This window comes from Cinclus cinclus, chromosome 3, assembly GCF_963662255.1.
Source record: "Cinclus cinclus chromosome 3, bCinCin1.1, whole genome shotgun sequence".
NCBI lineage: Eukaryota > Metazoa > Chordata > Aves > Passeriformes > Cinclidae > Cinclus > Cinclus cinclus.
The window spans coordinates 35217757-35244439 of record NC_085048.1 but is presented as its reverse complement, the minus strand read 5'-3'; the positions used below and the strand labels follow the sequence as shown (position 1 = coordinate 35244439).

At 39.7% G+C, this 26683-nt stretch overlaps 2 protein-coding genes across 3 annotated transcripts in view; one reads left to right on the top strand and one right to left on the bottom strand.

The window, feature by feature from the left end:
• Positions 1-2709, bottom strand: part of ORC3 (origin recognition complex subunit 3) — a 34704-nt gene extending 31995 nt beyond the window's left edge. For both annotated transcript variants that reach the window (XM_062488661.1, XM_062488662.1), the window contains exons 1-2: positions 2674-2709; positions 220-274 (exon numbers count right to left, since the gene is read on the bottom strand). In XM_062488661.1, the coding sequence (XP_062344645.1) occupies positions 220-274; positions 2674-2697 (79 nt within the window). In that variant the 5' untranslated portion in view covers positions 2698-2709. The remainder of the gene's footprint in view (positions 1-219; positions 275-2673) is intronic.
• Positions 2710-3055: 346 nt separating this feature from the next.
• RARS2 (arginyl-tRNA synthetase 2, mitochondrial) overlaps positions 3056-26683 on the top strand; it is a 28646-nt gene continuing 5018 nt past the window's right edge. Inside the window, exons 1-16 of the mRNA XM_062488660.1 lie at positions 3056-3094; positions 3695-3768; positions 4372-4477; positions 7339-7422; positions 8741-8838; positions 9981-10036; positions 11619-11702; positions 14709-14785; positions 16249-16404; positions 17858-17964; positions 18561-18656; positions 20092-20152; positions 23314-23390; positions 24687-24811; positions 26072-26139; positions 26239-26348. Coding sequence (XP_062344644.1) covers positions 3056-3094; positions 3695-3768; positions 4372-4477; positions 7339-7422; positions 8741-8838; positions 9981-10036; positions 11619-11702; positions 14709-14785; positions 16249-16404; positions 17858-17964; positions 18561-18656; positions 20092-20152; positions 23314-23390; positions 24687-24811; positions 26072-26139; positions 26239-26348 — 1418 coding nt within the window. The remainder of the gene's footprint in view (positions 3095-3694; positions 3769-4371; positions 4478-7338; positions 7423-8740; positions 8839-9980; positions 10037-11618; positions 11703-14708; positions 14786-16248; positions 16405-17857; positions 17965-18560; positions 18657-20091; positions 20153-23313; positions 23391-24686; positions 24812-26071; positions 26140-26238; positions 26349-26683) is intronic.

Sequence of the window (26683 nt, the reverse complement as noted above, 5' to 3'; positions counted from 1 at the left end):
TATATATATATTTTGCTGGAGATGAAAAAATGCCAAGCATTTACTCTAGCCAATAATTTGCTTGCATTCCTCTGAAGAAATGCATTTTCAGCAATCAAGGAGTAAGAGAAAACCTCACACAGCTATGACAGAACTCATGATATGAACTCGATCAGATGTGATAAACCTTTCAAGATTAACCTTTCTCAAAACCAGGAACATAAATGAAAATGCACTAACCTGTTTTCTCAGATAATCTCCTCTTCTTGGTAGTTGGTTTAAAAACAAAGCAGCCCTAGAGAACAGCAAAAAAACCCCAAACAGACTTTAATACAAGCATCAATCTGACTGGCTCAAGGCCACTTTATTGTCCTTTTATTTCAGTGCTCCATTAAACCATTGAATTGCCAGCCTCTTAAGAATATCAAGTTACACATTGCCCCTTTATATTTCTGTTTCAAACTGGAACACCAGTGGAAGCAGTAACCCAGCACACCTGTTAGGAATTTTTTAATCTTTCCACTATGTTTTGCAACTCAACCACCAACTGGGCCAGCAGCAGATTCTTCAAATGTCTCAAAACCTCCCAACAGGTTTAGAATGGAAAGGAAATTATTCCCTGGGGACACGCGAGTACAGTTTTCTCAGTACAGCTTCAGTTAAAAACAAAACAAAAGACAAGAGGCTGAGATGAATGGAAAACACAATCCAGAAAAATGTAGTGGGTATTATTAAGTTACTTTTAAAAGAAAATTACATGCCCAAGCCCCACTGAACTGCATCCCAACTCAAAAGAAGTAGATGGTTAGAAGTAGAATAACAAATGGTTGGGAAAGGTTCATATGAAACCCCCTGTTCCAAGGAATTTCTGTAGAGAGGTCATCTCCCAGTTAAGCCCATTTCATCATGCAACTATTAAGCTTTGAGTTCTTGAAGACTTTTTTCATTTCTTCTAGAAAATCTGAAATTTCTTTCCCCATCCAATCTACAGAAGTTCATCTCTTTTGAAGAGTTCTAAAGATTTCCTACGTATCAGAAATCACATGTACTGCCCAACTCTCACTGTGAGGTTCTTGTGCTGCAGTAGGGGGAAGGAAACACCTAAGTGTTGGAAATAGACTGATTCAATCCCATATTTCTCAATGGAGATGCTTACACAAGGATTACTGAACTCAGACTAAGATAGTCTGGCCACTACAGTAAGAATGATATGGTGAAAATCAAACACCAGAGGTATGTTCAATTTTGCTCACAGTCACCAGTCTGTTGAGTGACTTCAGGCATGCTATTTCCTTTCTTACACAAATAAGAAATTGCGGTAGAACACCAACATTTACACTGACCCTCTCTGAAAAACAGCCTCACAAACTGAAGATGCCTTCAGGTACATTCCATTTTACACGTATATTAAGGACCATTTAAAAACAGTTGGACAAAAGTAGTGGTTATTCTACAAGTGCTAAACACTCTGGAACACTTCCACTGCAAAAAGGTGTCCTACAGATTTATTTGTGCTGCTGCATGCACAAACAGAACTGGCCACAGTAAGTATAAATCATACACACAAAAGAAGAATGGGTGCTTAATCAAACCAAACACAAATACTGCTGAGTGTTTTGTAAGCACTGGCTTTTCCACACCACTGCATGTGGCTGAGACCAGAATATAAAACTGCAAAGAAATATTACATATAAGACGTGGAAGGCAAGGTGAAGGGACATGATTCACTGCCAAACTATCAGGCAACAGCCATTGTCAAAAGTGAAATCCACCTGTTTCAGGTTAAGTTGTAAATTTGTTTGGAAGCACTTCACTTCTGGAAGTATTAACCCGCACAGTGCCTTCCACACCAAAGGATGCAGCAGCATATGACAACTCAGTGAAAAACAGTGGAAGGGGCAGGAATCTTCCTGTGACGATAAAACACAGGGCTGTGAAGCACTGCTGTTGCTCGCTGTATGATCAAGCAAGAGAAGAAATAAGTTAAATGTTTCAATCCAGCATTTCAAGTCTCGCTATTCATTGACGCTCGGAGGAATGCACTACCCCTGCTGCTTGCTCTGAGCACAGCCCACATAAAAGCTTTCAATTCGGAAAGATCGAAGCAATAGCAGACATTTAACATTACGCGTGGGGGACAGCACTTTTAGTTCTATTTCTTTGTTGAGTTAGTTTTGGGGCGGGGGAGTGGGTGTGTGAAGAAGTGAGTGCGGCAGCAAGCAACTCCACCAGACTGCACCTGGAAGTGAGAAAGCCCACAGCCACAACACCCGTGGCTCTGTTCTGGGTGAGATTTACTCCAAGCAGGAATGGGTTTTTTTGCGCCAGGAAGGCAGCGGGCAGGTGACACTGCGGGCTCGGTCACTCACCACTGATGGTGTGACTCTAGGGCTGCCCTGTGCAGGGATAAGGGCTGCACTCGTGGTCCTTGTGGTCCCTTCCAACCCAGGACACTCCGTGATTCCGTGGGACTGCGGTGAGGGCAAACAGCGCCTTGGGCGAAGCGAGGCCGGGAATGGGTCAAGAGCCAGCAAGGCTTCGGGAAGGGGCGGGCAGCGGAACAGGGTAACCGGGAGCTTGGGCACCAGAGAGGCGGGAAAGGCTCTCATGGAGGAGGCGGGAGGAAGAGCGGGCGCAGGACGCAGCTCCCCCATAGGCCGCGCTGTTCCCTGGGGAGCCCCCCCATCTCCTCACCTTGGATACGGAGCACGTGCTCATGTCGCCCCGCGCCCGCCGGTACCGGAGAGCAGGAGCGGGAGCGAGAGCAGGAGCGGGAGCGGGAGCAGAAGGAGGAGTTCCCGCGCACTCGCGCTCCCGACGCGCCGCCCACCGCCCTGCGCGTCCCCGCGCAACTGTCGTTTCTCCCCCCCCCCCTCCCCCCTGTTCCCTGAGCAATGGTACGGCCCCTCCGCGCTGCGCTGCGCCGCGAGATTCCTCCACCCCCAGCGCAACCAATGGCCTCCTCCTCCCCTGTAACCTGAGAATGGTACGGGCCAGCCCGCCCCTGGGCGGGCAGAAAAGAGCGGGGCGGGGGGGATAAGGGTGGGCCTTAGAGCTTCCGCCGGGTGGGGCGGTCATGGCAGGAGGATCTTTCCGGAGGAGCATTGCTTCTCAGGTACGCACCGCTCCTCCCCACGGCTGGCATGGAGCGGCAGTGTCCCCTGAACCAGATGTCCCTTCCGTGCCCTCGCAACGGGTCCCCCCTGCCCGGGCGGCGCACAGTGTGCGCGGCCCTGAGCCGCGGGCTCGGGGCGCGCTTCGGGATTTTCTCGCTGGGATTGGGATGGAGTGCGGGGGGCATGGCGGTTGTACCTGGGAGTGTGCCAGGCCAGCCTGCATGGGGCTCTGAGCAGTTCGGCTTGCTGTGGAAGGTGTCTCTGCACGTGGCAGCGTCCCTACTAATCCAAACCATTCTCTCGTTCCTCAGTCCATAATGGCTTCGATGGGATCCTTCGTGAGGGAAAAAAAAAAATCAAAACTCTCGTGTTTTGCGTTACCTTTTTTCTGAGGCTTCTTTAGCATCTTTTAGGTTTGTATTTTATTGTGTTGTTCATAGTAGTTGTGAATTCTTTGCGCCTTTTTTTTTCCCTAAGCCCGAATTAGATTTCAGATCTAGAAGGTGCACCCCCCATGGGTATTTAAACAGGGAGCAGTATGTTTTCCTTGGGTCTTTGTCTTTTTGCTTAAGTCAATTCTTTCTTTGTTTTCAATTTAGCTTTCAAAAGTTTTGGATCTGCCACCAGAGAATTTAATAAAGTCCATCTCTGCCGTTCCTGTCTCCAAAAAACGGTAGTTGCGTTTTATTTTACAATGTTGGTCATGTTTTATTTTATGTCATGCCTATTATTGCAAAAGCTTAATAAGACTAAAAAAAGGCAGAAAAAACCCTGAACATTTTATACCAATGTAATTATAAGATAGTTCAATCTTGTATTTTTTCAAGAAAGGTCAAAGTAAATATAATTGCTTCAAGGCTGTACAAATTACTGGCAGTGCATGGATAGGAAATGCTTCACCACTGATGGTCTGAATGTGAAACTGTTTAGAGCCAATATGAAGTTATATGGTTTTATTTTTTTTCAGTGTCCTGCTCAAGAGTTGCAGTAATGTTGGCAAATCCATTTTATGTACTCGTGAGCATAGTTTTTGTTTATTCTGAGATGGTGTTCTCACCATATATACTTTCTGATTTTATTAGAGCAAAGGTGATATTTGGCCTTCTAGTCTACCTTTCTAGATATGTTGACTCAGATATTTGTGACTAGGTTATGATTGGCAATTACACTTGTCATATGCAAAGTCAGCTTGGATCTGCCAAATCTCCCCAGCATTTCAGCAGATTTTTTTCCTGATTTTCATATGTTGTCGTGTTTGGTTTTTTTTTTTTTCCAGGTGTGTTGCTGATTTCCAGCTCTCCATTGCTTCTGTAATAGAAAACAGTTCTAGTGATTGCTTAGCACAAGACCTGCATCTTCAACCTCAGCAGCTTGCTGAAAGGGTATGCCAATGAATTCATCACGTATTTCTGTAATAATGAACTTACAGGCTAGAGGTGTAAGGGGCATAATCAGATAAAAAAATGAGTATTCTTTCTCCAAGCATCTGTTTGGGTCGAAGTAGTTTGATGACTCTACTACTATAATTGTACACAGCATCTTCATAGGGAATTGGAGACAAAGCTTTGGCTAAGGTCCTCGTGAAATTGTTGTCTTCAAACAGTTTGAAGTAAATGGTGCTGGTGAAGTTAGGTGGATATCTAATGGATGTGCTGTGGTCTGTCCTGTTGCCAGAAGAAGTTGAATGTGGGGTAGCTTGGAAAGCCAAAGACTGCAAAACCCAGCTCTGCTAAGGCAATGGATAAAGTTGGCCTGTGGGACAAGCAGGCCTAACTTTCAAATCCTTACCTGCTTGAAACTGAGTTTTCTTGGAACAGCAGTTTTTTCAGGTGTGCTAGTTTGGGAAGGGGCAGTAGCTGGGGTGTTAATACTGAAAAAAAAGGACAAATAAAACCAGCTGTAATACTTCTGAGGAGCTAAACTATTTCTCACATCATTCTTCACTGCCGAGGTATTGAAGTTATCCATGACTTGGACCTGTTCTAGCAAGATAAATGTTCTGACTTGAGTGGAAGAAGAACTGATGATGCACAGATATACGATGAAAAGTTCTGAAACAACTGTGAGATGATCTAGAAACATTAAATAATTCAGGTTAGGAAGGACCTCAGGAAGTTATCTGTTGCCATATCCTCCCCGGTGCAGGTGTTTTGGATGAAGTTGCTGAGGACTTTTGAAATACACTGAGGTGTTAAAAGCCTCCAAGGATTTGACTATCTCCCTCTCAATCTGTTTCAATGACAGTACCATCACAGTAACAAGTTTGAATTTTTTTTCCCTTGTGTGTAATTAAAAAAAAAAAAAAAAGACTGCTATTCCCGGTGTTTAAAAAGCTGCAAGTTTCCTTCCTTCTTTATTGTTTGTGGCTCAGTAAATAATCCTGAAACACTTACCCCTACAGATTTTTGTGGAGGAGCAGTTTTAATGGTAGAGAAGAATAGACCATCAATATAAGCCCCCAAACTAAATAGACCCTGCCAGCTAGACAAAGGAAAACAAAAATCCATAATCTAGGGAACATTTTTTTGCTGAAAAAATGAAATGCGTTTATTTTGTTGAATAAATGTGATGCATATAGTTTAACTTGTTTCGATTGGTCATGTCCTCTCCAAAGAAGGTAAGCAGTGTATAAACTAGCAAAATATAACCACGTATCAAAAAGTAGCAGAAAGACAGAAAAATGCAGGCAGTTACCAGTTTTTGTCAGGGTAAACAAGGTTCAACAGAATGTTCTTAGCCTCTTCTGAGGAAATGGGCCACAATATTTGAAATACAGGTGTTTAGGTCAGGCAAAAAGAGAGGGAAGTTTTTCCAGTTGACTAAAATAGCCTAAATAGTAGGGCAGCCAGACAATAAATGAAGCAGTGTGCTCTGAAGTACTGAAAATTGTCTGGCAGAAAGGTCAGAAGGGTCTTGTTTCCATGGGCTTTTGATTTCATTTGTCTGGCTGATTCTTGTTTTATTTTTGTACTGTTAGTTCTTTGTGGAGGGAATGTTGTATTGGGTTTTTTAGTGCTTCTGTAATGCACAGTGGTATCCTATTCCAAGCCTTGGGCACAGAGACATCTGGTTAATAAAGGACCACAGGGCACTTGGAGAAGAGATTGTTAGAGCTGTGGAGAGGACCAATGAGCACCCTTATTAAAGAGAAATAAAAACTACTGATGAAACAAATGACAGATTATGTAGAAAACATTTATCAGAGCAGATGTTGTGGAGGAAGTCCAGTGGGTATTTGTTTTTTCTCTGCCCCATAAGTAGAAAGGACCATTTGTAAAACAGAAACGTGGAAGATTCAGTGTCAACAAAATTAATTTTGGGTTTTTTTTCCAGGTAGCTTGTGAGTTAGCATTGTTGTTAGCAGACCTTATGAAAATAAAAGAATTTCAAAGCTAGCTATGATTTCTCCTGGTTAGGTCACTGTCTTAAGCTGGAGACCTAGCAAGGGGATATAATTTCTTCTTGATGGTGATGAGCTTCAGTAGGAATGCATAGCTTGCCTTTCTCATAGATACATAGAGTGAGTGCGAAGGTGATTGTGTCATATTTTTATATGCTTCCCATCCCTCTTTTTCCTTTTTTTTTTTGAGACAACTTCTTGACTATGAAGGACAGCTAGTTTAATAAGAAACTCTAAAACTTGACAGGTTGACATCCAAAGCTCTTGGCCTATGAAGAGACCCAAATTTGTGTTGACATTAGGTTTTGGTTGGCCAAACACTCCTTATGGGTTTAGAATTTTCAAGACATGTGCCTTATGGAAATTGTAAATTAAATTTTTAATAAAGTAGCCCTTCGTATCTTTATTTTGTGACACTGTGTACCACAGAATGTTGTCGCTAAACTTTTTTTTTTGTTTGTTTGGTTTTTTTTTTTTTGTTAAGTGCTGGCAGCTACTGTATAAGTTGTCAAATGTATCTCAGCTTTTGTCTGTACAAAGAGTTCAACTATGGCTCCCAGTCAAAAGAAAACACAGACTGTGCACAAGCAGGGTCTGAAGTGGAACGTATGCATGGCATTTCAAGCTGAGTTATATTCAGAGCTTATGAAACATGAATGGGAAATAATAAAATAGTCCCTTTTCCAACAGCATTGATGAAATGATCCATTTATGATTGCTTCAAACAAGTAAATAACATTTAATGTATACAGTGAATTAAATTAATATTCACAGTGCATTGAATTAGCATTTTCCAGTTCACCTGTTTTCATTTAGAGTTTCTGTTTTGTTTTATTCTCTTAGCTAAAATGTGATTCAGTAGTGAGTGAGATCAGCGCTGGTCCAGGAACAGTGAATTTTACAATAAACAGAGAATTATTAGCAAAGGTGAGTAGTGTCTTTCAAATGCTATAAGGTAAAAATAAATGTTCTCAGTATAAAGCTACAGGATACCTACTATTGTCTTAGGAAGGTGTTTTCTAGGTAAAACTGGATTTTCACAAGTTTTCCCTGAGGATCCCTGTTGCTGATTTGTTACATAGGCCTAGAATTTGAAATGAGGCTCAATAAAGTTTCCTCTTGTGAGGAAACAATGCAGCTACGGTTTAATAATTGTAACTCTTCTTTTTTCCTTTCTCTGCTTTAAAATGCAGACTTATTTATATCTGCTTTGAGTCCTTACAGTGTACAACTCAAAAGTTTTGATCTTGTAAATACTCTTGGTTTTAACTGACAAAGAAGTATTTGATAGCAGATCTTTCATTACATACTTTGCTGCAAAAACTATCAAGGGGAAAAAAATCACAAAGGGAAAATGTATTCCTCAGTATTCTGACTGAAGTATGCATATACCTTGTAACCAAGCCAGTGGCTATTAGGGAATAGGTCTATTAGTAAATCATGTGTCTAGCTTGACTTCTTAGGTGTCATAATAAGAACAGATTTAAAGGGTTTTTTTTTTTACAGATGATGTTCCTTTACAAAAAAAATCAGTAGCTGTTGCAGAAAAAAATTAAAGTGATTTTTTTGAGGAGGAAGAATGAGAAAAATTTCCACTGAATGAAGTGAGATTTCCCATTTATTTCCCTTTGTTAAAGGCTTCTGTTATCTTCAGGAAGGTTGTCCAGTTCGTGCAGCTTCAAATGTTAGGTCTGTAGTGCATTGGCCTTTGTGACCTTACACATTTCAGTTTTTGTAGGGACTGACTTGGTGCTATGAGCACATCACTGATAATACCCACACAAACTGTCTTGAGGAATATTTTAAGGCATTTTACAGTAAAGTCTCTAGACTTTCAAAGCAGACATATTTTAGTACAGATCATTCATATTGGCCTTACAGGCTTGCACATGAGAGAGAGAAAGAGTTCTTTGGACATACTAGGATTGAAGAGTTGGCTTTCTTTGGCACTAAAAAAGTGGAAGGTTTTCTCAAAATCCAGCCTTAATTTTTTTACCAAAACTCTGCCTACAATTTCTCTTAAATTTATTTGGTCAGATACAGCTTTCAAAAGTTAGTGGCATTTTTATCTGGTTATGAGACCTTGTTTGCTTGGCAAAGCAGCCATCTAATTACTAATGTGAATAAAGCATATGGGATCAGTCTCCTTTGTGGCTGGTAAACAGTTTTCCTGGCAATGCTTTCTGTTAATTAAACTTTTTTTTGTGTGTGTGTATTTTTTTGTTTGTTTTAAATTGTGCTTTAGACTGTACTGCAGCAGGTGTGGAAAGATGGCTTGGAGTATGGAGTAAAAAGTGAACTTTTCTCTACAGTTCCCAGACAAAAGGCAGTGATTGAGTTCAGGTAAGCACATCTGAGAGGTCCTTTGAGACAATTGCCTTGTCTGCTGATTGATATCTTCTGGTTGATATTCATTGCTGTAAAGTGTGATGCCTGTGTTGTTAAACCGTATTAACAGTGTTATATTTAGCTGTATTTGACACTCCCATATATTCATCAAGTGGAATATAAATTATATTCAGGGATTTGAGACTTTAAGGAGTCTTAAATTTGGTATTTAAGGAGTTCATGCCTTACACAGTCCTCCATTAAGAATATTCTCATTTAACAGATAGTAGCATTCAGTTTTTAAGAACCCTTCTTTTTATCTTGTTATGAAGAAACAAAATATGAATTTCCAGGCACTAATCCATTTCTTTTTGCGCCTTAATACCTTCTTCCCTGACTTGTTAAAGCAGGAGGGCATTTGTCTGGCTAAATTTTGTTAATTGCTGCCCCCAACATTTTTTCTAGTGTAATTTTGTTGACTGTCACCTACTCATGGAATGAAAACTAGCCAAGATTTTTTATGTATAAGTATTTTTGTTTCATAATATTCCCTCTGTCGGTTTTCTGTGGTCATGGGAAGTAAGAATTTGGCTTTAATTTGGAGATTGAATTTTCATAGCTGAGTGGGGTTTTTCTGGGGTTTTTTGTGGGTTTTTTTTTGTTTGTTTGTTTGGTTTTTTTTTTGTAATCTGGGCAAGCAATTGTGTAGAAAGCTGGTTTTCTCTTGTTTTTCTTTGTGGAGGTGGGCATTGCTGGGAGGATGTAATTTTGGTTACTGGTCCTTGTACGCAAGATCTAGATCTCTCATCCTGGTTTATCTTTGAAAAAGACATCAGGAGAATGATCCGTATGTCCAAAATGTGTAAAAAGTGAAAAGATACTTTTGATTCTTTGTCACTAGTATGGCTGGGCTTTGGTCAGATCTTTATGTTGTTGTTGGGTTGGTTTAACCACAATACTGTCTGCTAACTGATGCTGGAGAGAAAGCTGGTTGGGTAGGAAAAATTGCTGTCTAGGACAGAAGCTGATCAGGGAATCTTATGGGAAAACGGAGCTTTTATTTCAGCTCATCTAGAAGCAGGAGTTGAATTCTTTTAACTTGGTGACCTGGCAGTTTTGTCCACTGATCAAATGCTATTTGTAAAAATCTGTTACAGCTCCCCTAATATTGCCAAGAAGTTTCACATAGGACATCTGCGTTCCACCATAGTAGGTGAGTGTGCATTTCACTGCCTCCTGGGAGGGCTGCTTTGTCTGCCTGCTTCACTTGACAGGGCAGCACTGCTAACATGTCACTCCTCGGGTGTGTGAGTGGCCGTGTCAGGCTCAGCTTCCTAATTAAAACCTTTCTGCTCATTATGTAGTGAAGAAAGGAATGTGGTGTGTTGCTGGCAGATTTATTAAGTCACACATAATATAGTTTTATGGCTGTGAATGTTAGATGAAGTAGCTTAAAATTGGTCTTCAAAGACACCCAAGGCAGTTTTCATTGAGGTGTTGTGAGTCCTTTGAATTTTAAATTCTCAATTTGCACTGGACCTTAGAGCAGTTCATATCGTTACGTCTTGGTGGCTGTCCTGCCAAAAGCCTGCTTTTATATGCTAATTACTTTATGCCAGTATTACTGAGACAGTTGCTGTAATTTTTAATAGAATAATTAATAAGTTTCTTTTGCAGTGCTCTAATGGAATGTGGAAAACTGCATTTGTCCCTCATTTCCTGATCTCACAATAAAAACTTGTAGGTTGTAGCAGAAGATCCTACAAAATCTGTGCATCTAATAATGTGTTAGTTTTTAATTAATGCTCATCATGTATAGCTTTTAATTACGTCAAGTAATCGCATCTTCCATGGACTGATAGTTGAGTGAAATGATGTATTTTGGTGGTTTTTATGTGCCATTCCTGGATCCTGTGTTACAGAAAAACGCTTTCAGAAATAGTTCTGTAGATCAATGTTTGTCCCAGAGTAAGACAATTAATTAACTACAGAGAATGGAATTGAAAGTAATTGCAAGCTATAATGTGGTGTTATAACAATACAAGAAAAGAGCAAGCTTTCTGCATCTTTTACAACAGTGTTGTAATTAAAAGGTACCCTTGAAGCACAGGAAGATAGAGGAAGGGGTGTGGGTATTTTTTCTCTATAATTCTAAGCTTATAATAATTCAGGAGAGAGATGAAGGGATTTTGTTTCAAGAGCAGCTGGAACATATATATATATATAAATATATGTCCTTACATTATATGAGAGGTTTGGAGCATAGTCTGTGAAGTGCAGAACTCAGAACTGCTCCAACAGTCTATAGAGATTCAGGACTTGATGTTCTCTCTTTAGCATCACAGTTAACAGCAGTTTGTGAATTCTGAGTGCTTTCCTAACCTGGTATGAGGTTGCCTGACCATGAGGGAATTATGTCTAATGCCATGTATTTGTGAGAATAGAAGATGACTTTAAAAGTTGTTTTTGTTTTTTTTTTTTTTTATCTTATGCTTTGCAATATGTGCATGTGCAGCCACCTGTGTATGTTTTTATCCCTGTTGTGTGAGACACTTTTTAGCACTGTTCAGATGCACGGCCTTTCTTGTCCTGCTCAGAAAAGAACTGGCTTTTTACTGTTACTGCTACTGCTGCTTTCAGTTGTCAGGTATTTTAACAAATCCTGTGGTGTTATTCCATCTGATTGCTTTTCCTCTTCATTTTGAATGCAGATGATACAAAACCAGAAAACTGTTCCATTGGGATGAGAGACTACCTACAACTGAAAAATAATACGATTTTTGTTTCATTACCAGGGAATTTTATAGCAAATCTCAAAGTTGCGCTGGGACATGAAGTAGTAAGAATAAATTACCTTGGTGACTGGGGCATGCAGTTTGGTATGTTTCAATATTTTTTATGCTTTGTTCTTTTCTACTATGTAGTATGGTCTAGGTTTCCAGCTTCAGTTTTTGTAGGCCCATTGGATTCAGTCTGTGCACATAAGGAACGATAACCTCATTTCCATGTGGGTAGTGTAGATTTCATTTCCTTAAAAAAAAAACTGAACAAAACAATCCAGACTGACCCATTAGCAGTTTGACCTGTACTGATATCCCAAGAAATAACAGGACCAAATTTGTCCAACTGTCCCTCTCTGCCTCAGTAGCTCCCCTCTCAGACTGAACGTGTAGTTTGGGGGTTATATGGTTTGGGTTTGGATTTTATTTATTTGGTTGCTTGGTTTTGGGGGTGTTTTGTTTTTTTTTTTTTGTTTTTGTTTTTTTTTTTTTTTTTTTGGTTCTTGTTGTTCCTTTTCTCATTATTGATAGAGCATAATTAATTTCCACAACAACCATATTTTGGCACATTGGGGCTCAGAGAGTTTATATCTTTAGAGAAATCCCTACACTTTCCCCAAAACATTCTGTTTCCCCTTAAAATGTAGCAGAAGAGAGGTGTGTAGATGGAGAATGTGCAAGTGAAAAGGGACTGGAAGACTATCAGTCCAGTATGCACACACACAGGCACTCCCATCTCTTCTGAAATCATCAGATCAGTGGGAACTGTAAGTCCCCTCAAGTGCAGCCTGAGCATGCATGGCTTGATATTTATTCCCACACCAGAGATCATTTATGTCCCATTGCTGGATCTGCAGCTATCCCTCAGTTATGGCAGCTGACCCAACCATAGCATTCACAACTTTGTTGGTTTCGAATAGCATTTATAACTTTGTTACCTGTTGTCCTTCTAGACTGAATTCTTGCATTTTAGACAGTGCAGTTTAACATTCTCAGTACTGTGAGAGCGGTAATAAAACATTCTTTCCTTTATTAAATTACTTCCCCTAAAGCTTGTCTTTCCTGATCAAACAGTAGCTTACAGCAGAGCTTTGCTTCACTTATGATTTGTTGCATAAAAATTGAATACAGAATGAGTTCACCAAAAATTGAGTAAATTTCATCCTTGCATATTTCGTTCATGTTTGCCCCTTAGACATAATTTTATCACTACACTTTTGTATAATGAATGTGGCATTGACAGTTAAGCAGTGAAATGCTGTGTGGATAAAAGGTTTCTCAGCTGACTTCATTCAGTCTGCCTTTGAAGATACTAAATAGCACTCTGAAGTCCGAATATCCGGAATTTTTTGTATTTTAATATAGAGGTTCCTCAAGGTATAAAGATCACAACACCTGTTATTAACATGTGTGTCATTTGTGCAGCACACAACTCTTAGAATCATGCTCTTGACCTAGTAGTTCCAAATGTTTCTTTCAAGGAAGGTACTCCCCTCTTTGTTTAGACAGGCTCAGCTCAAATATATGGCAGGTATTATAACAAATAAGTCATGCTTCACAGAATTATAGCATAGCAATATTACTGTAATGGTCCTTTCTCAGAAGCAGTGCTGTAATTAATGATCTGTCAGCTGGTTTTATAACTGCTATTGTCAGAGGTTTTAAAATGTAAGAATTGAAAATATTTTCCTGAGACACAGCATAGGGACCCTCAGCCTCTAGGCAGTTTTGGGACAGGTCTCTTAAGGTACCGAAGCATATGCAGTCACAGTATCTGTCCATCTGTCTTCCTGTCACTCTGCTCCTAATAAATTTTGAACCCATTGGGCAACTTCAGCCAGATGTGACAAAGAAAAATATTTCCATGAGAATGAATTTCTTTTGGAATTATGACAGTTGGCAGCTGAGTAGGGATAGAAATACAGTGTATTGACCTCTTGGAGAGAAAGTTAACTTCTGTGTTTAGCCTGCTGGCTAACCAATCTGCACCTCTAAGTCAGAATCACTTCTGACATGTGCTGTATCTTGCCATTAACTGATGAGTGTAACGAGGTCTGGGGATAATATGGGAAAGACAGAAAATGTGTAGGAGGGTATGTTTGGGTTGAATAAGGATTGACAATTGTGCTGGAGATTGGAGTGTGATGTCATCATTGAATAGTGAAATGTTTAGGTACACTAATCTCTACGAGAGCATTAGCAAACCCAGCTCTGATTGCTAATACCACAAGCTGTCCTTAACTAAACTCCCTTTCAATAGAATTAGACTAACTTTATTTCCTAAAACTTAACCTATTCTTTTTCTTAAAGTCTGCCATGCCTTCCTCTGTACTTCTGTACTCAGTGTTTCTAAGAGGGAAGCTCTTGAGACAGTGCTAGTTGTTTAGTTGCGGAGAGTTTTCCAAAGGGAAACCTGCATACCTATTCCAACATTAGTCCTGTCAACTCAGAGGAATAAGCTGGCCTTAAATTCAGCCTCAGGTTATCTTGGAGACTGACAGGTTAATACTGCTGCATTGCTGAAGGAATTAATGGGGTCTTTTCATTTAGACAAAAAGATTGGGATTAGGATTTCTTTCCCTTTTAGATGGCTTTTGGAAAGTCTTGAAACCAAATTGGATGATCAAAAGAAAGCTGCATATTCTAAACAGGCAGCAAAAATTTCCTTTGAAAACATTCCATGAGTGGTATGAGGAATTCTGTGTTGTGTGCCAGTTCTTATTCTCATTAAAATGATAATACTAACAAGGGAGGAAGCAAAACAAGGACTTTAGAACATGTTCTGTTGCTGGACAGCTTCCACTGTGTGGCTTCTCATTTACATCTTGTTGCTGTGTGAAAGATGATTTTCTTTACAAGTCTAGAAACACAAATGCCTTTAATGTGGAATTGAGAAATCAACATAGTCATTCTTACTATTTTCTAGCTGTTATATTTCTGGGGAGAGGGAGTGGTGTTTATGCAGTGGAATAATAGGTTATGGTTTTTATTTTTCTTTGTTTTATATTGTATTTAAAAGTTACAATGTTAAGACCAGACTTAAAAAAATAACCTGTCAATATACTCTTGTCTGTTGTCTAACTCTGTATGTAAATGCTATTCAAGGCTTATTGGGTGTTGGTTTCCAATCATTTGGCAACAAAGAGAAACTAAAATCCAGTCCTTTGCAACACCTTTTTGAGGTAAGTTCAGAGAAGACCAACTGGATTTGACTTTCCAGGATTAAACAGGTTATGGTTTGTTGGCTTGCTCAATTCAAACATGCCCGATACCATCTGAGTTAATATTTACTTATTGTTGATCTCTTGGCACTTGTAAGTGATCTTTGCAGCTGTGCTGGGTGTGATACAGATACAATACACATAAGGGATTTATGTACTTACCTGCACAGAGCCAGTAACCATGAGGAGAGGTGGGCAATATTGCTGGATGGCTGATGTTCAAGCTCTCATCCTCTAAAAGAAGGATCTCACATGTTAATGGGGCTTTGTCAGTCAGGGTTCTTGTGTGGCACTCTCAGTTGTTGCCATGAAGCTGAGCTGTGCTTCACCCTCAGAGCTGGATACTGGAACTGTGGGTAATGCTGGTAGTTCAGGCAGTGTGCAACAGGATAACTGTTCTGTATGACTCTGTCTCATGGAAAGGAACAAACTGTCTTTGAATACTGGGGTACTCAGCAGCTGAATGCACCTTAGTCAGATTGTGTATCTGGCAGGGTATCTCCTTCTGAGCTTGCCAGCTTCTTTGGCACAGGTAAACTTTGTTCACTTGTTCCTTCACCCCTGAGTCCTGCGGATTTAAATTGATAGATTCTCGAGACTGAGGTGTTTTGGAGCTGTAGGACTGATTTAAAGAGAAAACAAGAAGCAAGCATATTTTTGGGGATGTGCACCACTGTATTACTTCATTTTTATTTATAATTTTCAGTCCACTCTTAGAACTTAAATTTTTTTCTACTTGAATTTTGCACTAAAGCTTCAAAACACCAGCTATTGCAGTAGCATGTAGGCTTTATGACATTAAAAAAATGCCTTTAGGTGTAGAGAACAGTACTCAGACAAGATGCAAAAAATTCTAAAAGAGTAGTTGTTTGAGACCAAAGTAGTTTATCTCAGTTTTTAAGTATTTGTTCAGCTGTATGCCTGGCTGTATCAAAAACTGAGTTGTGTTTCAAAGTGGTGCTTTTTGTGCTGGTGTGTGAAATCAATCTTTCCTATAAGCTTGTAAAATACTGAGTCTGTCAAGGATTTTGCTGCTTCAACTGCTATCTCAATTTTAGGCAGTGCAGTTGCCATAAATGTCAATTTTGTGGTCCTCTGAAGACATATTTGTGGTTTTAAAGTCTATGATAGGTTCCCTTCCATGCATAAATTAGTTCTCCCATATTTTGCTGCTGCAGCTGTTTCAAGGTTATGAAGTAAGGAATTAGGACATTAGTCTTCTCTCAAGATAAGCTGCACATTTTCCTACTGGGATTTGGGCTATTCATTCTTTTTTTAAATGGGAAATGTGTTTCTTTAATAAGTCTTTTAAAATGTTGATGTTAAAAATGTCATCTTTAAATGTATTTTTATTGTTCTTGTAGAACTGTTGTTATTGGAGGAGACAATTATGCTACTTCAACATTTTCAGTGTCATATTTTAGGTGTATGTGCAGATTAACAAAGCAGCAGAAGATGAAAACACAAAAAAACTGGCTAAGGATTTCTTTAGAAAACTGGAGGAACATGATGAGCAGACATTGTCAATGTGGAAGCAATTTAGAGACCTCAGTATTGAGGAATACATCCGGATTTATAAGGTACAAATCATCCAAATTTTTTTTCTGTGTTGTTGGTAAAATGGTCTCTCTCTGTTGCTTCATCGTAATTGACAATGCACAGGACCTTTTCATCTAGGAGACTGCCAAGCAGTGGACTCACTTGGGATCAGTGATTGCTCTAATGTTATCAATTCATTGCCTTCCCCATGAACTTTAGAATTTTGTGGGGAAGCTCTTTCTCAGTATGCCAGGCTATACCTCATTCTGCTTGGAAAAAGCACAGTAGTTGATTTCTCATCCAAGCAGGCTGTCACTTCAGTTGCTGACATGCTGGATATGTTTTATTTACTGGTGTCCAAGTAACTGGCCTTTAGACTAATTCTCCCTTCTCAGAAGTCCTGAAGCTCCAAGTGTGGTGCTAAGCAGCTAGGCAAATCAGTGTTGGATAAATACTGCTCAGCTTTGCTTTATCTTTGATGTCAGCAACAACCCACCAAATTTAAGAGTTTCCCTGTAATAAATTTTATTAGGCGATAACTCTATTTTCACGTGTCTGATCTAATGTTATAATGTTGCATATTAAATTGGGTGTATGAAATTACAGCAGGTGGAGTTGAGCTAATACACAGCCATCTGTTGCACACTGTGATCTCATGAGTGGAGCCAGTGTACGCTGTTTCCTGGGACATGTTTGTGCCCATGACTGAAAAATTAATCTTAAATTGGGAAATAGTTTATAATCCAGATGACCTGGCTGTGCTTTAACTTGTGCCGTGAAATATATCACTGGAGCCAAGAAAGTACTGTTAAATTAAGATCTCCTAAGTGAGACACTTGATAATTCTTGTGGCAAGCTGACCTCTGAAGGTAATTAGGTACTGGGCTGTGTATGCAGCAGCATCTTGAAGGTCACCCTTCACTGATCACATGATGACTGGTACAGCTACATCTTTCTCTCCCAGTTTCATTTAAACTAAAAAGTATTGAACTGATGAATTGACCAGGTTTGACAGTTAAGGTCATCTTGTCTCTTCTGAATGTACCCTCAGCCTTCATGGTAATGACTTCTATATGCTCAGCCATGTTCGTGAGCAGCTTTTACTTTTTAAAATTCCTTTTAGCACACTTTGAAAATAGGGTTGGTTTCATGTCCAGGTAGCTCCTCTGCGGCCCACTGGTCTTACCTCCAGCACAGCAAGTAAGAGGCTTGCCTCAGATTTTCTGTATGAATTGCTCTAACCAGTTTATACCAAATTTCTCATGAATATTACATCCAACCTCTCCTCAGGGAGAGATTCATTCTAATGCAGAAATTTATTAAATCAAAATCCAAGCATCCTTTCCTTTTAACAGTGAAGTGACATTTCCTGGAATAACATTAATCTTTGCACTGTATCTGATCTGTGACCTATCATCTGACTTAACTTGAAGAAAAATGGTTGGCCTTGATCTTAACTCTATTACCCTTCTTTTATATTTTGTAACTTTTCAGCGTCTGGGAGTGCACTTTGATGAGTATTCTGGAGAATCATTTTACCAAGAGAAGGCCCAGGAAGTTCTGAAGATGTTGGAAAATAAAGGACTCCTTCAGAAAACAGTGTATGAACTCATTCAGTCTATTGGTGTAGTTTATTTAAAATCTCAGTTGCACTTTAAACAAGATAAAATGAGTGAAGTTTGTACATAATCGAGGGGAAGAGGTTTTTTACATTGTTTTGGTAGCTGTTCTAGTAGGAGACCACCAGGATTTGTGCAGTCACAGCTAAAATTTGCATTTTCCTTTTCTGTGACTGGCACAGAAGCCTGGCCTTGACAAATTGGGTACAATGACAGTGTTTAACTCCTTAATGGTGTATTAGGCTGTTAATTAGTTTGATAGCTGTGTGTGCCATTTAATGAGCAGAACTAGATGAGATCCTTGCCTTGATTGAAGAGGTGCCTGGTTGAACTGGGGTGAAAGCTGTAATTAGGGAATGCACCAGAATGTGGGCATGCTGCACCCTCACATCAGCAGTGGTGACAGCAAACTTACAGGAAGAGTCTTCAGAAAGACTTAAAGGAGACAGTCAAAGAGAGAGAATGACACTGTCTAGAGGGAGGGGGGTTTGTGACAAGAGGCCTTGGTTTTGGCTCTGACCTCAGTCTTACCTGTGTAATAGCTTGCAGTGACATCAGTTTTTTCCCTCAACTTACAGAAAAGGGACAGGAGTTGTGGATCTCTCAGAGAAGAAAGATCTCTCAACAGTTTCCACTGTCATGCGCAGTGATGGGACATCTCTTTATATAACAAGGCAAGTGAGCCCATCTATGTTCATTGCTAGTCATTTTGCCAGGGAACTTCTGAACATGAGCACATTTATAACTGATGGCATAGATTTTGAAGTTTTTTCTTTCTAGGATAGTTGTAAGTGAAACTAACAATGTAACTATGATGGGATGAAAAAGGTTTTTAAATACTTTTCCTCACTCCAAGTAATGTTAATAAATCTCCTCTTTGCATAAATCGTAAGACTTTCTCCAGCCACTAACTTTGAAAACAAAGCTGGGATCTCTGGATCTAATAAATAGTTGCCAAATAAAGGTTTTAGAAAGACCTTTGCTTAAAATGTTTATTGATGGTGTGTGATACAGGAAAAAATTGCTTGTTCAGCCGTGTCTTCATTGACTCAGTGGACCACCAGTGCTGTAACATCAATTTTATTGCTGTTTCCCAGCCATCTCATCAGCATCCTAAAATTCCTCTTGGGTATTTTAATATGGAAGCCTTAACAGTTTCTTTGTGCCAGGAATGTAAATAAATCTAGTGTCTAGCCCTCAGGGTAAACTGTACAGCTTTTCAGGGCAAGGGTATTAGAGATGTTACAGTCAATCCTGCACATTAGGGAGCTGCTGAATCCTGCAGCCAAAAAGAGACAAAGATGCCACAGCTCCATGCATACAGGGCAGCCAGGAGTAAGCATGAGCACCTGATCTCAATAGGCCCACACACAAGGCCAAAACCACTCAGCACAGCTGGCATTTTGTTCCCCTCTGGGTAGGATGAGTATCTATTCCTGTGAAGAAACAGACATGTGTGTATGTATGTGTATAGATACGTATGTGTATGTGATAAATATTGTGACATGGATACTTGTATTATGTATGTGATATGTGTATTATTAAATAATTAATATACGTATATACTGTATGTGCACTATGTATCCCTCCAGTAGCTGGAGGTCCAGGCTAACTGGGACCATTGACTTGCAAGCCACCCATCCCTGTTATCTTCTTCTCTTTCCTTATCTTTGGTTCTTCCTCCAAGCATCCCATAGTAAGTCTTGTGCAATTGCAAATGCTTTTTTCAGACTGGAATATAAGGCTGTGACGATCCTGTGTGTGTAGATGAGCTTTGTACCATTTAAGCTAGGGCTGAACTCTGGGTTAGTTTTCCAGGAAAGGATTGTTTCTCTCAGGTCTCAGCAGACAGACAGGCACTGGACTTACTCTGCACCAAAGAGCTGTCTCCTCAGTAATTTTCTTAGGTAGTGTTTTAAAAAAAAACCCAAACATTTCAGACATGTCATCAGCAAAGTATACGTGTCCCTTTTTATGTGTAAGGCATATATACATCCTTCTATTCAGGAAGTCTTCTCCCCTCCATAAAAAGCAGGTTATTTTTCTAAGAGGCAAGTAGTGAGGTGTGTTTGAGTGAAAGTCCAAATAGTTTCTCATTATCTCTTTTAGAGATCTTGCAGCTGCTATAGACAGAATGAATAAGCACAGCTGGGATACCATGATTTATGTGGTAAGTAATTCTAGATTCAGCACACACTTTTGTGCTGACTCTCTCCAGTAACCCAGGGGCCTCTGGCTCTCAATATGACTTTGACACACAGTATTTTTGGCAGTAAAATGGATGCCCTTCCTGCTCAGCAGCTGTGCCTCTCTGTGGCAGTGTTTCTTGATTTTGTTTCAGTGCCTGACCCCCAGAATGGTTGAAAAATACCTTTAAACTGAAAGAGAGTAGGTTTAGATCAGATATTAGGGAAAAAATGTCACTGTGATGGTGCTGAGGCACAGGAACAGGTTGCCCAGAGAGCCTGTGAATGCCTCATCCCTGGAAGTGTTCAAGGCCAGGTTGGATGGTGCTCTGAGCAACTTGGTACAGTGGAAGATGTCCTTTCCTACAGCAGGGGGGTTGGAACAACACTATCTAAGGTCCCTTCCAGCCCAAGCCTTTCTATGATTTTAGGAAAATTACCTCTGGAGTTATTCTCTACTGTAAAAATTCATTGCAATTAGTTTGAAATTGATTTGGTGGGTTTTTTTCCATATAAATGTTGTAGTTAATAATTAAACAAACCAGAAAAAGCTGTTAGTATTATAAAGGGTTTTAAAATGTTAATTTAGAAATTAATGGTCTAAAATGAGTCTAAGTCTACTCTGAAATCGTTGTATCTTATCTGAAATTTTTGTGGCTTTGAAATGCTTTAGTTTAATTATGTAGAAATTGCACATAAAATACTATTTAATCAATCTGAATGTAGCAGTTGTAGACAGGAAATCTTTATATTTATTGGTTTCATTATTTTGTTTTTTCACAATTCTAGCAGTATCAATAGTGGATATGAATAGCAAGACTGTCTCCTTACTTGTCTGAAACTGATTTTTGATCTCATATTAGTAAGGAGATTTATTGTGATGGTTTCAAATCTTCTTTTTCTTCCCTAAATCTGAGAAAAAATTACGCAGGCCAAAATTACGTTCTTTTTATATGAAGTCCAGAATTAGTAACATGTGGAAAAAAAAATCTGTGTGTGGTCATGTTTGATGTCCTTGTACCTTCTCTGTACAGCTTTTTGAAAAGTCAATATAATGTGACACATAACAAGATGCCAGGAGAGAGATCAGTAAGCAAAACATTAAATACACAGTTTAAAGTGGTGGGCAGTTATTTGTGTTTGATATACCAGGAGGTAGCAGAGACCAAGTGAGAAGGAATAATTAGAAAAAAAATAGTCAGGTGTCCACTTTGCACAATTCAGGATATCAGCTGAACTTTCAGCTCATGGAGTGAGCAAGTGTAGGAGCGAGAGTCTTGAGCAGACTGCTGCTGTAGCTGAACTCAGCCACTGTTCAGCCTCTTGCCTGGGCCTCCCTGGTCTCCTTCAAGTCCAAAGAGATACACAGCACAGCCAGATTGTGATGTGATTGATGTGTCCATCATAGCCCATGTCCTGTTCAAGTGGGAAATGACAGATTAGCCTGTCCTGTCATCTCAGCCTTGCTTAGGTTGTATGGTTTTCAGAGGACACGGTTAGTATTTTTACGATTTCTGACTTTATGCAGGCTGAGAAAGTGGATCATAAAATAAGAGTGAAACAAACTCTTAGGACACCCTTGTGGGACAGACAGCCTCATGAGGGAACTTCCAGCCTTGCTGTTTTGTAGCACTGCTTTGTAGTGAGTTAGGACTTTACTCAGTGTTACCAGAGGCAGGAGGACTTCATGGGAGTAAATGAGAATGCTAATGATTTTAGTCTTTAATAATTGAATACAAATATGTTTCAGAATACAAATATGTTTCAGAATCCTAATCTTGTTACAAGAAAATTATTTAGAGACTCAAGAGTCTTATTTCATAAGATCATCTTATTTTCATCAGATCATTTTCTTTAAAAGAACATTAAATTGGTTTACTATTTGTAATGCTGTAAATCAGTGCATTCACCAATTTAGGTTTTTGAAGAATCCTACTTATTTCATAAAAAGGCAGTGGTATGAGCAAAATATTCAAAGCACGTTTGGCATGTTATTAAAGAGGTACAAAGATTCCATTGAATGTTGCACTCAAGAAGGAGATGAAAATGTTTTTATATAAGAAGAATTAAATGCAATTCATGCTGTCAGAGTGCAGATTTCGATGTTAAAGCCAGCCACTTAATGAGAGAGGTCAGAGATGCACCTCTTCTGTAAAGTGCATAAAAAAGGACTTGGATGGCCTTGTTTGAAGTACCAGCCACTGCTGTCCATTTATTAGGTGTCCTTTTATCAGCCTTGCTTGTGAGTCAGCATGGAGAGGTGATTCCCTGGAGCAGAGCAGGTTATGATGAGCTAGGTACTTGATACAGTGGTAGAGTTGAGAAGGAGCTCAAGATAAGCATTTCACTCCTTGTCCCAGGACACCAAACAAATGAGGAAATAGTGGTTTTTTTTTTTTTTTTTGGTCATCTCTGCACTGTTATTTAAAGAGGGATAAAAAGGAGTCTGAGTGAGGCAGTCAAAGCAACTAGGTAGGAAAATTAACCTCATAGCAACAGCTGCAGGTAGAAACAACTATGAAGATTCTTGTTAGACATAACATACAGTCAGAAGCAACTTCAATTTGTAGGAGAGTACAACTGAAAGTGGAAGAGATCACAAGGTGCGTTGTTATGAAATTGTGATAATTTATACAGTTTTTTAAAATTATGTACCTGCCTTATGATGTAAAACTACAAATCACACTGGACACAATAGAAACTAGTGGGTTCTGGAGGCAGACAGCCAAAGAGGTGATCTGTTTCTAAACCAAAGGACCTTTGGAGTCCCTATATCATCCTTTGGTGATATAACCCAGGGGTATAACAAGAGCAGCAAGGTTCTGAGGTGAAAATGGAGATATTCTGTTTGGGCAGCTCTCAGATAGTGAGAAACTAAGGAATATTAAGGTTTCCTTTCACTTCATGTCTTTGCCTCCACGACCTAAGAATAATCATTTCTGAAAAGGTGGATTTCTTTTTCTAACTCAAAATCCCATTGCCATAGATTCCAGCTGTCACAATTTTCAAGTCTTGCTTGTGTTCATAGGTCTTAATTTTGCTTGCAGTCACTTACTGGCACTGTGGTGTTGTGTGTTTGTGTATTAAAAGCTACTCCTTATCAGACTTGTAGTGTTTTCTGATATGCATCAATTCTATTCCTTAGACAGATAAAAGCCAAAGTAATCACTTTCAGCATTTATTCCAAATACTGAAGCTCATGGGTTATGACTGGGCAGAAAGGTATGTACTTAAAAATCGTAATTATATACTGGTTTTGGGGTTAATTTCTTTTTTCTCAGTAATGTATATAATATGTATATTGGAATTGCAGAGGAGTGCTCTTTTGAGGAGAATCTCCTGACACTGTCCATCCACCACCATGCTGTAGCACACATCATGTAGGCATTTTAGATGAAACTAAGCTACAAGATCTGTTGCTGGTATGCAGGTAATGGACTCCTGGGTACAAGCAGACATTTGGTCTGTAGGACCCAAGTAGTACTCGTCCAACAGAGAAACAAGCCCTCAGAATTGTGTGCAATGTGGGCCTCAGGTCCTTATCAGCAGCCTTTTCATTCTGTGTGTTCACTCCTGCTGGTCTGATTTATTTGTGAATGGCATTATTGCCATGTGTTTGGGATGTGAAAAACAGCCCTGCCTCTCATTTAACAGGTTTTTCATAACTGCCTGATGTGAAAAAGGGAAACAATTTTAAAGAGACTTTGTGGCATAGCTTCTGGGATATTGTGTGGTCACATATTAAATTATTACCTCCTGAAGTATTTTATTTTAGCAGAGATCAGAAGCTGAGTTTGAATCATGCTTCAGGCTTGGAGTATCTATTGCAGGGAAGTGTATCCCTGCTGTTATTCACTGTAATTACCCATCTTGTTAGCAATCTGAGCAAAGGTCAGTAATGGATCTCCAGACTAAATCATATTGCTCTCTGCCAGACTGCATGTCTTTTGTGGTTAAATATAGGGTTTTAGCCTTCAGGAATACCAACCTGCCTCCTTTCACAGTGCTTAAAGTTGTTCTAAAATTGCCTTAGATTCTGGATCAAGAATAATGCTTGGGATTATTACGAGCAGAAACAAGGAGTACTTTATTATTAGCAATGATTAATTATACTTTTAGTTTAATGTGGCCACAATAGAATTATTATGCCTCCTTTTCTAATTATATTAAGAGATCTCTGTTGCCACAGTAATTTGATCTGTCTGCATCTTGCCTCTCCTCAATTTATTGCAAATTATTGCATTGAGGCCTCTGTACTAAAGCTAGTAGCAAGAGATTCCTGAAAGCACACAAATGACCAGGCTATCATAACTCTGATCATTATTTTCTCATTATATAATAATATGGAGCTTGGTTGCTGAAATGAGTTACTGATTATATCACCAACCTTCCTATGTTGGAGTGTTATTTATTCAGTTGTTATTGCTGTTTCCTGATAGAGAATCCAGCTCTGAAAAAACACTGCAAACGTTTCCCTCAATTGAAATATAATTTTGGTCCTGCTGCTTCTTAACACAGGTGCCAGCATGTGTCTTTTGGTCTAGTTCAAGGCATGAAGACTCGGAGAGGAGAAGTAATTTTTCTGGAAGATGTTTTAAATGAAGTTCGCTCAAGAATGTTAGAAAACATGACTTCCACAAAAAGTTAGCTATTTCAGGTCTTATTAGCTTCTTTTGATGTTCTGTGTTGATCACATTGTGTCTTCTTTTCCACCCTTCACTTCTCTCTGGATTGCCCTAATCACAGTAACTTGCCCTTTTTTTTTTTCTTTTTGTAATTCTCATAATATAAACAACATTACAATAGTTCTTTGTGACTCTGTGGACTCCCCTAAATTGCAGATTTGCAGATTCTAGCATTCAGTGAAATGATTTAATCATGCACTGGGAGGAAGTACCTGCCTTTCAGGGACAGCAGTTGTTTTTTTTCTGGAGGGACAAACTATTCATTAGTAGATTTGGGGCTGGAGTTCAGGGATCAGTCAGATTTCATCCAAAGGATTTATAACTGACAGTTTTCTCTGGCAAGAGTGACCCTTGCTTGCCTGCCACTGCTGCCTTGTCACCCTGCCAGCCTCGTGGCTGTTCCCGAGTGCCCTGGAGGTCACTGCTCTGCTCCAGGTTGTGCTGAAGGGGGGTGATTGCCTACGCCTCACTCGGACTGTGGCTCCAGGATCGCTTCTTCCTGGTGCACTACAGATCCAAGCAGTTCCCAGTGAAATGCTGCCCCCTCTTGTGCTCTCTGGAGTTAGGCGCTGGATTGAGTCAGTGATTTGATCAGCTGTAGTATGCATCTGCATTGCTTCTCCTCCTCAGCTTTTTTAAAATGGATGATTTTCCTTGTAAAATGGACAAGGAGGTGGTGTCCCTGCATGTGGCAGTGGGTTTGGACTGTGTGATTTTTAAATGTCCCTTCCAACCCAAAGGATTCTGTGATTCTCCCAGTTCAGATACTTCCGGTGGATGGTGTGAATACTCCATAAATGTACATCCAAATGTCCATTAGCCATTGGAACAACTTTTTCTTTTTTTTTTGTGTGTTGTGTATCACTTGGAGCTTTTATCAGTTTTACAACAAAATCTGCATTTCCCTGATCTAGGAGATTGGCTGTCAGAATTGTGGAAAGGAATTCAGTGTAGCCTGCATAGCCTCTTGTAATGAACCCTTCTCACCTCAAAATCTGTGCTACACATATGAGAGGAAGTGGGAAAAAGCCCATATGAAACAATTGTTTTCAGCTTTTAACAGAGATTTATATCCTGGACTCAGTGCATGCATCCTGACAATTTCCATATTGCTACTTTATAGTTATGGAAGATCTGCTCTTTTATTGACATCTCCAGGTATGAGCATGATAGTCATTTTGGCGCTGCAGGCTTAACAATGTTTTTCTTTCTCTTCAGCAACCAAAGAGATGGAAGATCCTATGGAGACAGCAGAGAAGGTTGGTCTTGCAGCACTCATAATTCAGGTGAGTCTGAGCTGCCTCATGACGTGTCTGCATTGTCTGTGAGAAGTTACAAATTGAGATGGAGAGTCATGTCAGGGTGACATGAATTTATTGTTCCAGGACTTCCGGGGCCTTCTGTCATCTGATTACCAGTTTAGCTGGGATCGAGCTCTCCAAAGTCGGGGAGACACAGGTGTGTTCTTGCAGTACACCCATGCCAGACTCCATAGGTAAGAGGTGCATTTCTGCACAGCACAGTCTGACATGAATTTTAACCTTATTAACTTACTGCTTTGCTAAGTAGTAGTGCTAACCCCTTAAATATGACACGTTCTCTTTTTCAGCAGAAGTGTGAGTTTAAGATGGAAATCGTTGATACTTCCCAGAAGATCAGGCCAATTAAAATTAATTTTCTACTTAATTTCCGTGGAACTGAACTAAGTGTTCGTGTAGTTTCTCAGCTCTATGATTAGCTTCTCTGTGGTTGGTGTCACCGATGAGGAATGGTTGCCTAGAACTAAGGACACTGATGTAAAAGCCAACATGCCCATACTTGTAAAACATA